Raw genomic sequence first — 13,722 nt, 5'->3', positions numbered from 1 at the left:
GAATTTATGATATGTAAATATTATTTGTTTAAATCTTGATTTAAAGATGCATGCTATATCAGATGCATGCTTTATGAAATGACATACACTCCGCAAAACAAGACGTTTCACCGCTTTTTTTCACATATAGGTTTATTAATTATGTACATTGTATATGCACATATGTACACATTATGTTCCATTATATACAGTAATGCATTCCATACATACACCCTAAACATTTAATACTTAGACGCTGGAAGGCAGGATTCACACCAGCTCCATCATTTTTTCTACGAAGGTGTCAGGTGACATGTTGCATATTAATTGTTACAGCACAAAATTGACGGAATTACTTCAACGAAGGCCCAGTCAATACGTAGACACGCGCCCTCATATTTAATGTGTTTGCACCATATTTATGTTCCTGAAAACAACTCAGTACAGCGGGAAACACACAGTACATTTTTCATTGATCATTTTAATATTTGTATAGGAAAATTGTATTTCAATAATTCAATAGTTTTAGATGGTATGCTGTTCACCAGTGGGTCTCATCGGGACAATAAGAGACATGTCAATGACTTCATGAAGTAATGAAAAACATTTATTTTTACTAGAAGTTTTGAAGATGACTAATAGAACTAGGACGCATGACTAGATGTATTCTGGTTCGGATGTCTCTTCTTCGGAGAAGGACCTTGATTGTCCAGCAAATGTCCCATTCTCGTCGATAGGCACACAGTTGCCAGATGTACTATAGCCGTGCTTCTTACTTAGGCGTTCTTCCATTTTGATGGTGTCGTAGAGACCTGTGGCTCCCTCCTCCAGTAACATGTTTCTCTCGGAATGAGACGGTTTCATTAAGCACACATTGCGCAGCAGGAGCAGTGCTGGTGCGTAAAGGACGTTCACCAGACCCATGCCTAGATTAAGTTGCACGAAACCTAAGTCGTGTACTATTTTACCGGCCATGATTGGGCCCAGCGCGTAGGCAACACAGTAGGAGATGTCTGCGATAGCGTATACACTACCATATACAGACACGTAACGGACGTCTACAAGGAAAGCAAGAGTAGGTAATAAAGCCGTGTCTACCAGTGCAATGCCGAAACAAATGCCACATAAGGGAATAATGAGTTGCTCGAAGTTTTTGCATGCCGGCACAAGACAGGAGCTGGCACCAATGATAACCATGCCCAGTGCCCCGTAAAACCACTGCAAATGTGGATATTGTGCTGCCAGTTTGACAGTGATGTAGACACCCAATATGTGAGGAAAAAAGGCCGGTAGCCAGGTGAGCCCGATCTCCCACTGGGATGAACCCATGGTCTCCTCCATCCAGTTAGCAATGGTGGGTTCCAGAAAAGCAAGTGGGATGTTACACACGGTCAAAGCTCCTGCCACAACAGCTATATAGGGATCTATCATTAGTTTGTAAATCGGGGTGCCAACTAGCATATTCTCTCTAGTCCTATTGGAAAAGGGCTTTAGGACAGTCAAGCACAATATGCCATCTGCCAAACAGACACAAGCAAGCACAATGAACGGGACGCGTTTGCCCACGAACTCGTATAGGACCCCTCCAAACGGGGGCGCCGCCAGGCTTCCAAATGATATGAAAGCGAGGGCAATGCCCAGCGCTCGACTTCTCTCTGCCTCCTCCGTGAACTTGTCTGCGATCATGGCAATCCCAGAAGTGTCCGCAAACGCCGAACCGAGACCCTGCAGACTACGCGCAACGAACAGAGTCGCGTAGTTTTCGGCGAACGCAAAAATGCAGGTGGAGACGAACATGATGCTAAGTCCAATTAAAAGTGGAATGTCATAGCCGACGCGGTCTATGAATGTTCCCGTGAAAGGATTGACAAGGAGCTGCAAAATGGCTTTGGACGCAAAAAGCACACCGATCTGCACATCGAAATTCTCTTTTTGCGCTTGATAGTGCGTGCTGTTGGATGGGTTTTGCGTTACATGAGCATGTTCCGATTCGCTCTCTAAGCGGGCTAAGTAATCTGGAACAATTGGGACGATGACCATGTAAAGCATATTGTCTAGCAAAAGTGCCACACACACAATGACTAAAATAATCCTCCTTTGCCGTTCTGGGTCCTGGATCGCAGTGCCCAACTGTTTAGTTCTTTCGCCCATCTCTGACAGTTTAACGGCGGCGGTTTGCGCCAAGCCACCGGATCCCTCCGTAGCCATGCTTCACACTTTTCTCGATTTAACCAAAAAGACTGAAACTCTCCTCTGTACTGTTGCGATTCTTGCGAAGGAAGTGAGTTGTCCAACACTTCTTGAATAGTCAGGCTTCAACGCGCGGGCGAACTTTTCCTGCTTTACCTTCGCGTGCCGCTGCGGTCCTCCGTTGCGCGTGCATTTCCTCTGTAGTGACTGCTGTCAGCCTGTGTTGTTTCATCGTATCATGACCCGTCATTCGGGTGAGGACGCCAAAACTCGTGCTCAAGTCAAAATTCACGCTCTTGTTTCCCTTCTTTACGCTGTCATTGCACGACTCGCGAAATGAACCTGAATAAATTAATTCACCTGTAGCGCAATGTCTTCATGTCTCTTCAGCTGTCTTCTTGTTGATGCCACAGAATGTAGATGCGCTTACATGTTGATTCCATTGAAAACGATCCTCTTTTTTTTCCCAGAGATGTGACGCTCTGTTTGCTACCCCCTCAAGTGGTTCCCCAGCCAGCTGGGTCTTTTATGCTAATTTAACACGTCAAGTCCCTACCCAGTAACGGCGATGCTTTGCTTTATAACTTCAAAATATTGACCGAGTTCAGTAACTGCTTAGAACCACAAAGCTTATGTCACAGAACTTGACAGGCATGCTGACTACGAAGATGTCTGGCAGGGTTGTTTTATATTCTCACCAAGATGACCTCAAACACATGCAGGACCTCAGAGAGTTTACACTTCAATGAGACGTCATTGATTTTTGTGTAGCAGTGTACTTTTTCGAGACAGTTTATTATTTTTGTCTCCATACATTGTATTTTTTTATTCAGGGGGAGAGGAGGAACAAAAGACAGAAAAGAAAAATGACACAAAGATAGTATCTAACTGTGTAATCTACCCCCTACCTAAAGGGGTTGTGAAGTAATTAATCACGCTAAATTGGAATAATTGCTGTGTAATTAAATCAAGGTTACATAGGTTTTAATCTGCTTCATCACAGGTTGTTTCATGATTGGGATGTTATTACGCATTAACCAAAAACGACTAAAGTGCGTGTATAATATTTTTAACATTTTAAACCAGCATTTAATTTACTAGATTAATGTAATTGATTGTTTCTTATATAATGTAAATGGTTATTATGTTATTATTCTTATTCTTCGTCTTTTTATTATTATAATATTTTACGAATTCATCTAAATTCTAATTTATCGTGTTTCAGTACCACAGCTGGCTGGACAGCACCGCGTATTTAAAACGAAGACGATCACCTGTAGACTGTCAACATTTGTCTCGGAGCTTTCAAGGTAGCAATTACAAATTTAAGCATTGCCGTTTTTAATGTCACTTTTATCTTGCTGATGACTCACAGGGAAGCAAGGTTTCACGTCAATGTCGTGGGGTATCTGTGGTTTTGGTTGTAGTGAAGTTATCTAACGCCATCTGCTGGGCACACTTGGTCGCAATGTTTCTTGCTTGAAGAACAATAATGGGGTATTAACGACATCTAGTGGTTATATTGCTCTACTGCACATTAGTTAATATTGGATTTAATTTTTATTTCAACGCAGAAAACAGTGAAAGCTTTTAGTGCATAACCTCAATGTTTGTGTTAGGCATGGCAGGGTAATAAATAACAAAAAATATATCTAATTAAAATGACTTTTTTGGATTTTTTCAGCTCACATGCTAACATGCATGTTTGCATCATGGGCCAAATAAACTTAAAACTGGTAAACAAATATTTAAATTTAAGGTGAATATGTCATGCTATACTGCGTTTTGCCACAAGATGTCCCTGGTACATGCCAGAATTTAAAGCACTTGTTAAAACTAAATTAACAGTATGTGCAGGTGTAACATATGGGTCGGGAAGGCAGGGTTGGATCTAAAAACAGCTTTATTAACACACAGAGTTGTCAAACAAGCAAGGGTCGATCATCAGAAAACATTACCAAAAGGAGCAAAACAAGAGATAATCCAGTGAAAAGCAAAAGGTCGAGGACTGCCAGGAAAAAATCATAAAACAAGATCGCTGTAAAAGTCAAACCACGGGAATACATGGACCAATGAAACCCCCAGTAATGCTGTGAGACATGCTACACTGAGCAGTGTGTCACGGAGTGAGAGTGGCTTATATAGTGAATGGATGATGGGCAACAGGTGAAGGTGTAATCAGAGGAGATCTTGGGAAATTGAGTCAATGGTGAAACAGTCAGTTTGGTGTGTGGCGACCTCTGGTGTAAGGGAAAATATATGTGGCAGCAGGGTTCCGAACAGTCTAAAACTAAATGGCACTTAAAATAAATCTTTTAAAATCTTTTTATGATCGGTTAAATTTAATCTAGCTTCCAGAAATGTAACCGTTTACAGTTAACTAATTTACTTATTGTAAAAATTATATATTTTAGTAATTGATTGTACCATTCAATTCATATATTTCATAATGGTCTATGTACATCTGCCAGTTTTGGGGTTTTAATGTCAGGATTTTGTTAAAAAATCATGTGAATACCCATGATAAAATAAATGTATCAGAATATTAATAAAGAGTTGATGACATCATGATGTCCTGTATATATACACTTGACATGTGCTACTGTACATAATACTGCATGCTCTAAAATCGACTGTTTCCTGTGGGGTTTGTTGTTTTCAGTTTTTGCTCTCACTGATAATCCTCTATGTTACATGTTGTCTTTGCAGTCTATTCATTCACTGGAAATAATATGGTTTTAATTCCCTGCATTGGCATGACATGAAGCAGATATTGCACGTCATATCCCTAATCCATCGTCCTCACTGGATTGGTTCCCAAAGGATCAACATTTTTTGCTGTTCTGGTTTTGACCATTTCGATTTGAAATGAAGAGAATCAAGATCTTCATGTAATCCTCTGAGATAAAACACACAACTCCCATGTTATGACTGAACAAAGAAATGGGCCTTACATTCCTTGTGGTACAATACAAGTTCTCCTATATTTCACTTTTTTGGCAACAGTTTGTATTTGTCATAAACTGTAATGTGAGTCATTTGAACCAGAACAACACATTTTATATATTTTTGTCTTCTGTCTGTGCATCATTCGTTTTATTCCTATAATAACATGAGAGATGGTTTAAAGATCTTTATTTATAAATTCATTTGTGTTCATTTATAGATCGTTTATGTTACTGTCAGTAAATCGCAGAACATTTGTAAGGTCAAACCATGTGTTAATACCATGTCTCTCTTAATCACCACAACAAGCTGTAGACCAACCACATTACATGATCATGTGAAATAGAATATGCAGAAAAAAATGATTAAAATGTTTAATCCTGGTGGCTGACTGAGTTATAAACAAAGGATTAAACTAACCTTGTTGAGGAAATACAATTTCATTAATGGAGGTTGGCTCAGACTGCTCACTTGTAAAATGAACTCAAGCTAAGAAATCATTGCACACCATAGACTCTCAGTTTTAAAGTAAAAATATAAATAGTGACATTTAAAAGTCTTGTTGCTAAATTCTACGTGACATGTGATAATGGAAACCATTTTTATTTTAAGCATGTTGTAAACTACAAAGTGTGCTTTATAGATATTTTACATTTCTTGCCATAATTGCTAGTGGTTTAATTAAATACATTTTCTAAACATCATATTTGTAGTTGGTATATTGTGAAAATTGACATTGTTGTTTAGCACTAGCTCATAGTGGCTCTAAATGTGTGCATCATTTAAATGCTGATAAAGTCAATAGTAACATCCAAATTTTGTTGTATTTAGGCAGATTTTCATTTGAGATGTTAATTTATCATTATATCCCTTTTATCATTTTTGTACAGTAAAATTAAAATGGTTTTCGTGTTTTAAATGACACACAGCACTTTAAAAAAGCAATGACGCACACATCAGTAATCCAGATTACTCTATATCCATAATCCCCTAAAATACAATTTCTCTGCAAAAACACCAAAAATGTTCCTTTTGACTGTGGTATCCACGGTAATTATTCAAAGCATCATTTAATGTTCATAAACAGAGATCATGAAACAAATTCCAGAGGTTTCTTGTTTGGAATTAATTGGACCACCATGTCATCACTTTTTAATTTACTGATATTTTCTGTTTGTAAAAACACTTGCTTGTGTGAACTAACAATCCTGGTAATGTGACAGTCTGCTTTGCTTCCATGCACATTTGCGTAATGATTGCATAATATGCTTCACATGTGAACTGAAGATGTTCAATCAAATGAAAAATGCGTGGCTCCAGGCAGCCAGCGTAACCCCTCACCCAGCTTTTGAACCACAAGCTGATTGTAAGCCTGTGACTGATTACTCTGGACTGCAGGGCAGAGGCCCAGACACTAGCACTGTCTGTGCAATATGTTAAATGTTATAAATTGAGAACAAGTCAGGACCGGAGAGAAACTGAGATCTTAGAGAATGTGATATTCTAACATCAAAACACAGAGACGTGTCCAGCTATGTTTATTTAACTGTCTTGCCTCTTGGGTGATAAAAATGGACTTTAGTTGACAATATATCCACTGAACAAGAAATGTTGCACATCATTCACAAGATAACGTGCACTTGAGAAAGTTAACCTTAAATAGAGACTTTTTAACAAGACAACAAATTTAACGGAACAGTAAGTGTCATGGTACAGAATTTCACTCAAACATTACATCTCTGTGACACAAAATACAATAATTTGGGTAACATTTTTATGGATTGTTAATGGTCCTGCATTTCTGAAATGCCAGAGTGATTATACAGTATCACGGCGTCTGCAGTCAGGATATACATTACACTAAACATCACGAACATAGATGTGTCATAACTTCAGCACAGAGAAGCAAGAAGCATCATTTATTATAGTGTAATTGTGTGATGTTGTGTTTGCAATTTCAATTTACTTATGGATTTGATTGAAAAACTTTCCTACATAGTGTATTATTTGTTCAGCAGAACAAATGTGTTCAAAATTAATGTTAGGTGAACTACCTTTATATTTAGCTTTTGGGTGTATGTTCATTTTTCTAGTATAATATTTATACAGTGTCCCTGCATAAAAAAATACTTTCTGTTTAGATTGTTTAAGTATCAGCAAGATTTACTGTTGAAATGGAGAGAGAATATGCATGAGAAAAACAAGAACCCTGGTATGAGAACATTTCCAATTAAAGCGTGACTCCTGCGTAATCTTTCCTTTTTGCTAATCTCGTGCACTGGGGAATGTGTTTTCATAAAAAGCTCCAGTGTTACTGAGATTAGATGATGTTGCTTGCCTAATTCAGTCTCAAAAGCTTGATGTAGACCTTCTCTCATAGGAAATCTTTTCCACATATGGAAAAACATACACTACAGTTCCTAACCGTATTGTATTGTTAAACTTTACATTCTGGACAACATGACTAAATAAATGAACATGGTGATTGTAGAATTAGGTGTAGTTTAATTTATTTTGGTGGATGCTGTCACATTTTTTATGTAATTTAATGTATAAAAGCAATAATAGTTTACCAGAAACCTTATACCTTTAAAATAGATTATATGACCTTGACAGTAGCTTAATTTATATTGAAAAATAGCCACAAATTCTTTTCTAACAACTTATAAAATTGGACCCTGTTGAATTAAATATTCATTAGGAGCTGCATGCTGTATTCACTCCTTGAAATTGTCATATTAAACATAACACACCACAATTGATCAGCACACCTGAGGCACATAAATACATACCAAAAATGACATAAGCAAAGACAATAAACAGATGTCATACCTGTTAAAACTACAGTACCAGAACATTCAATGAATGATTTGGTGGTTGGTTTATTTGGACTTGTTCTCAATAGCAGGAGTCTCAATCTTTTGACCAGTGAGCAACTGCCAGACTCCTCCTCTGTAGTTTTCATTTCCAAGAGCGTAAACAAAGACATTGAAGGTAGGTGATGTCTTGGCCAAAATGGGAGCGATCTGTAAGAATATATCAACATTATGATTCATTTTAAGCACAGTGTTTAAAATGTGAAGCGTTAATTTAACATTTAGATACTTAACAAATGCTTTTAAATACAGTTGATATGCAGTATCTGTAGTGTAACACCAATTTCTTTGGGTGCACTTGATTTAAAAATATGTGAACTTGGTACTTGCTCAACAATATACTGGTAATTTCATGTACTTTTAAAGTGATAGTTCACCAAAATATAAAAATTCTGTCATCATTTACTCACTCATTTTACATTTCAAACCTGTATGACTTTCTTTCTTCCGCAGAACAAAAGAGAAGATATTTTGGAGAATGTTGTTAACTGGCCTCCATTCACTTGCACTGGTTTTGTGTCCATACAATAGAAGTGAATGCGGCCAGTGTTGTTCGGTTAACAACTTTCTTAAAAATATCTTATTTTCTGTTCTGCAGAAGATTAAGTCATAATGGTTAATAAAAACGTAATTTTTGGGTGAACTATCACTTTAATATGAGTTCCACATTAAGTACATAAAAAAAACGTGTTATTATTGTATGTAATCTGGTTAAGGTGAGACGTGTTGAGATGTGTTTTCATTATTTCTTGGCTATTTGTGATCATTGCTAGATATTACCCTAGTGTTTAGTGTGTTTGCTGTACATTTATGGTAATTTTCTCACCATTCTTAGTTTAGGAGAGACAAGGGTAGCATTCTGCACAGCAGCATAGAAGGCCAGGACACCATAGGGTCCCCAGCAAAACAGCATAGTCTTCAAAGGAGTGCTGCAGTTGAACTGAAGAGAGGATAAAAAAGTTAAGTCTACATACCTGCAAAGGTAAGATGAATGTCAAATTCAGTAGAAGTCTAATTTGATGTAACATAAGAAAAAACACACCATTATTAACTCTTGATTATTCATTATTCACATCAGTAGGTTAATACTGTACATAACATTTGACAAACCTTGGATGACTGAGGAAATCAAACGTGTTATAAAAAGTCAACAGAAAATTTACCACATGGGAAAGTAAAAAAATGGAAGAAAGCAAGAAACATTGTCCAATGGAAGATCAGACAAGCAATAAATATTATGCTACTAAAATCCAAAATCTAAGACCAAGATGACAGTGGTGGGTTTACATCAACAATGAGCTTGGGCGATCGACATTTACATTCAGTCATTTATCAGACGCTTGTATCCAAAGCGACTTACAGACAGCAATTCACATCTAAAAGTAAAAGAACTGAGAAAAAACATAATAATGTGAATGGTGATTATGCGGCAGTGGTTTTGAACAATTTTTATGATAATATGTGTGCGATTGTTCCTTTGGACAAACCAACAAAAACACATGAACTGTGCAGTATAGGACAATTAAGGCAAGTCCCTGTAAGAATAGATACACAGAAAGCAGGTGGCCATGATGATACACCTCCTTGGCTTCTCAGGAACCACGCAGAAGATTTGGGACCAGTTATAGCACATCTGATTAATACCTCATATCAAGTGGGAATTTTACCAACTGCATGGTGAAAGAAGTTAATATCTGTCCAGTCCCAAAGGTTGCCCGACCAAATGAAAAATCTTACTGGAGACCAATCTCTGTAATTTTCTGCATTGGTCAAATACAAGAGAGGTTTGTGTTGAAGAAACTTGCCAACCGTTCTGAATGAATGCAACAATCTTAACAATCTTTGCCTAAACACAGCACAACAGATGCTTTGCTTAAGAACAGACATGCGTGGCTATGGGAGATTCTCAACAACCAACTAATGTCCGTGTTTATTGGCAGATATGTCAAAAGGATTTGATCGAGTTGACCATGTATGTCTTTTTCAGCATTTAACAACGATCCACCTCTGTCCGCAGTTGTTGGCTTGGTTGTTTAGCTACACAACAGGAAGACGACAAAGGGTGGTTGCAAATGGTAAAAGCAGTGAATGGAAGGTTGTGACATCAGGGATTCCCCAATGTGGAGTTGTGTCACCATATCTGTTTTTACTCCATATGTCAACTCTTGAAGTCATTTTTGGCAATACACTGGACACAGTTTATGCAGATGATATTGGTATATCAAGAGCTGTTAATCTTAAAGACATAGAAATAGACAAAAAGATGGAAATGGAGGGACTCCCTTTGGAAACTTGGGCACATAATAACAACATGGAAATAAATCTGTCGATGTTTTGCAAAAATTCCAGAACAACCACCACATCTTATTCTGGGAGGGCAGGAGGTTCCTGTGGTATTAAAGAAAAAAAAACAAGGGTATCATCTAGACAATCAATTAAACGGAAATTTTCATATTGGCGAGAATGTAAAAAAGGCATCTCAACATCTTCACTTTCTGGCACACGGTGCCACTGCTGATGATCTAGTCAGTGTGTACTGCTCCTTGATCAGACCCTGTCTAGAGTATGCAAATGTGCTGTTAGTAGGTTGCACAAAAAAAGCAGCTTTGCTGGAAAGAATTCAAAGGAGAGCGCAACGAATCATTGAGAGATTCACCAACACATCAATACATCTGCCTGATTTCCAAGTTTGGAGAGAGCAAGCCACCATTAAATTAATACAAGAGACGGCCCAGATTGATCATTCCCTCCATGATATTTTTCCACCAACCAGGGGTGAAAAAACTGGTCGGCTTCTTAGGAAGCAAAGCAATAGGACAGTACCTCGAGCGAGGCCAAAACGTCTACCATTCCTTTTGGTATAAGACTGTTCAATGAATGTAATGTGGATGCTTAGCGTCCCCGTCTGCAGTTGTACTTGAATGTTGTACTTTTTTATGCTCCATGTGCGTGACTGAGTGGATGCATATTTCATATCCCTACTATTGTTCAATATCTAATTTTATATATTATATTTGTATAATTTAAAATGTACTTTCTGCTTTAATTCAATCTTAGTATTGTTAAGCAGAAAAATAACTTCAAACTTTAGTAAGTAACAAAAATATTATTTGCATTGACTGTAGATCTGTCATGATTAATTGGACATGATGGCTAGACAAAGAAACAATAACATGACCTACATACTGTTGTATGCAGAGTACAGAAGAGAATGCAATTCAGCAGTATAGGTCTCCTTATACAAATAAACAAACAAATTCTGTTTCACAATTACAGCTATAAATCACATTCAGTCATTTCTGAATGAATGTGGTATGCAGGCAAACTGTCCCACATGAATAATGTGATACATTTTTTGTGTTACATAATAGTTCTGTCCTGGATGAGAGGTCACTTGGATGTGCAGAGAAACCATTGTGCTCTCAGGCCAAAAAAAATCTGCTCTACTCAGTCACTGTGAATAAAAGTGTTATGCAACATTATTGGAAATGTATACTGGGGTCTCTACATGGACCTGTCAGTCTCATGTCCAATTCTAATAAAATGCACAGGATACTTTACCTTGGCCTGGCCAGTCTTCTTGAACTTCTTATCAATATACTGGTAGGAAGACAGCACGACAAATACCTGAATGCCCATGTTGAAGATGGACATGGGGATCAGGTAAGATACATAGTTCCTGAGTAAAATCAGAGACAGTACAGCATTATTGCCATTCAAGGATCTCATTTCATGGTAGAGATTATCAAGGATAAATGTCATTGCATATCACCGTAACATTATCCTTTATAAATTGGTCAGAATGGTCATGATGACATGCTGATAACTGTGATCTTACCTATCACCCTTGCTGTAGTCCAGAGTGCAGCAGGTCCGCAGGGGCTCATAGTCATATTCTCCCCAGCCAATCAGAGGCATGGCAGCCCAGAAGGCAGTGAACAACCAAATGAAAATGGCTAGGCCGATAGCACCGCTCCACTGCAACTTTGTCCCTAATAAAAAAGGTACATTGAATGATGCTCTTTTCACTATATTATAAATGTTTGAATGATGCTCTTTTCACTATATTATAAATGTTGACCTGATTGCTAGAACTGAGTTGCTCAATTTTAATACACCAATTTTAATAGTAAACATCCGCAGATGGTTTATTGGAAACAATGGTCTTGGGTTATAGGCCTTTGACAGAAAGATTGGGCTGGAAATTTAGCAGGTGGTCTTAGCAATGTGGGTGGGCTGATCCACAACAAAGGCTCTCACATCCAATGAAGTTTTGATCATGGGGTGTGAGGCATCTCGCTTGTTCTCTGTACTAACTTTCTCTGGTCCTGTTACTCACTGGTACAATACTGATGATATCTGTCCCAAGCAATGGCTGCGATGAAGTGAATGCTGGCAAGTGCGGTCATAAAACCTTGGAAGCCATGGGTCTGGCATCCATCTGATCCGTAAGGCCAGTATCTAAGAGTTTAAAGATCAAGTATTATTAAATACAAAATAAAGTAGCCCTTAAGAGTTTTCTGTATCTTATGCAGCTACACGATATCACAATGATTACACAATAATTTAATCTAAAACGAGTCTTTTACTTAGTTTATACTTATTATAAGCTTTGGTCATTTACATTAAGCCTCTCTTAATCCTTATTTATAAACGGCCACTTCAGCCATCCCATAGTGTATCCTTGCCTCTAGCGGTGCAGTTAAAAACATAAACATGAGAAACGTGTCCGGGCTCACCTTAAAAAGCTGGAGAAGGCTGCAACGGTGGCGTTCATAGAAATCCCCATATCTGCCAAAGCCAGACTGAAGACAAGAAAATTACTCGGGGTCCGTAATTCTCTTATTTTAAGAAAAGCAACTACGGTCACGGCATTCAGGAAGAAACCGAGGAGACCTTCAAAAAAACACAAAACGAATGAACAAGGGCGCAAACCCCAGTTACGCAACAGTTATGCATAATGCATCTCAGTGGCAGTCTTCATATGGAAAATGAAATCACATCTTAAAACAATTGTTACTTATTTCGCCACAACATGGCAGTTATTTAACCACTGTTCCCGAATGCACAGCGCGCAAAGCTCATCCCTCCATGGCTATATGTACATATTCAGAAATCCACCAATGGGTCTTACCCTCCACGAGCAGGCAAGATCCAAGGGAGAACACATCGAAGTCGGAAAATCCCTTCGGTAATGGATACGACGTAACCATTTTTGTATGTAATATGTGGAGCTAACTGTGCAGAAACCAGAGCGCGCCAGTCCGTTCGCCCTCGATGTACCTCGGTGTATTTAAACGAAACCTTCTTTTAAAGGAGCATTTCACGTGAAAAGGCATAAACGCAATTATGTAAAGCTTCTCTCTCTTCGCCTCAATCCGCGAAAGAATGTCTTAATGAACATAACTCCTGCCACAATGCGTATTTACGCAGGGCGACTGTAAAGCGCTCATTCAGTTACACAACAAGCCTTTGTGTGTCGGGTGTGTTGGGTGGATGGAAGCAGCCCAGTCTGAGCCAATCGATTTTCTTTCTGTTCACTGCACAACAGGTGTTGTTGAGCTGTCACTCTTTACATTTACAGGGACTGTACAGCTGATAGTTTTTATTGGATTATTACAGTGACAGTCCTCTTACCAATAGCTACAATATGTACATGCAGATTTGATCAAATAGACTAGGGTAACTGCAATTTCTTGTCAAAAAGACAACCAGCGTAGAACATTCTCTT

At 38.2% G+C, this 13,722-nt stretch overlaps 2 protein-coding genes across 2 annotated transcripts; both read right to left on the bottom strand.

The window, feature by feature from the left end:
- Window positions 1-342: 342 nt before the first annotated feature.
- On the bottom strand, window positions 343-2,587 carry slc18a3a (solute carrier family 18 member 3a). The gene has a single exon (XM_056761263.1). The coding sequence runs from the start codon at window positions 2,185-2,187 to the stop codon at window positions 637-639; it is 1,551 nt and encodes a 516-aa protein (XP_056617241.1). The 5' UTR covers window positions 2,188-2,587; the 3' UTR covers window positions 343-636.
- A 3,018-nt stretch (window positions 2,588-5,605) lies between these two features.
- Window positions 5,606-13,455, bottom strand: rgra (retinal G protein coupled receptor a). Its single transcript, XM_056760058.1, has 7 exons — window positions 13,126-13,455; window positions 12,731-12,887; window positions 12,331-12,452; window positions 11,830-11,983; window positions 11,553-11,670; window positions 8,818-8,931; window positions 5,606-8,141 (listed from the first exon to the last, which is right to left on the bottom strand). Exons 1-7 carry the CDS (start codon window positions 13,202-13,204, stop codon window positions 7,998-8,000), a joined length of 888 nt encoding a protein of 295 aa, XP_056616036.1. The 5' UTR covers window positions 13,205-13,455; the 3' UTR covers window positions 5,606-7,997.
- Window positions 13,456-13,722: the final 267 nt, after the last annotated feature.

This window comes from Triplophysa dalaica, chromosome 11, assembly GCF_015846415.1.
Source record: "Triplophysa dalaica isolate WHDGS20190420 chromosome 11, ASM1584641v1, whole genome shotgun sequence".
Lineage (NCBI taxonomy): Eukaryota > Metazoa > Chordata > Actinopteri > Cypriniformes > Nemacheilidae > Triplophysa > Triplophysa dalaica.
Note: the sequence above shows the minus strand (reverse complement) of the source record. Positions and strands in the feature narration are given on the sequence as shown.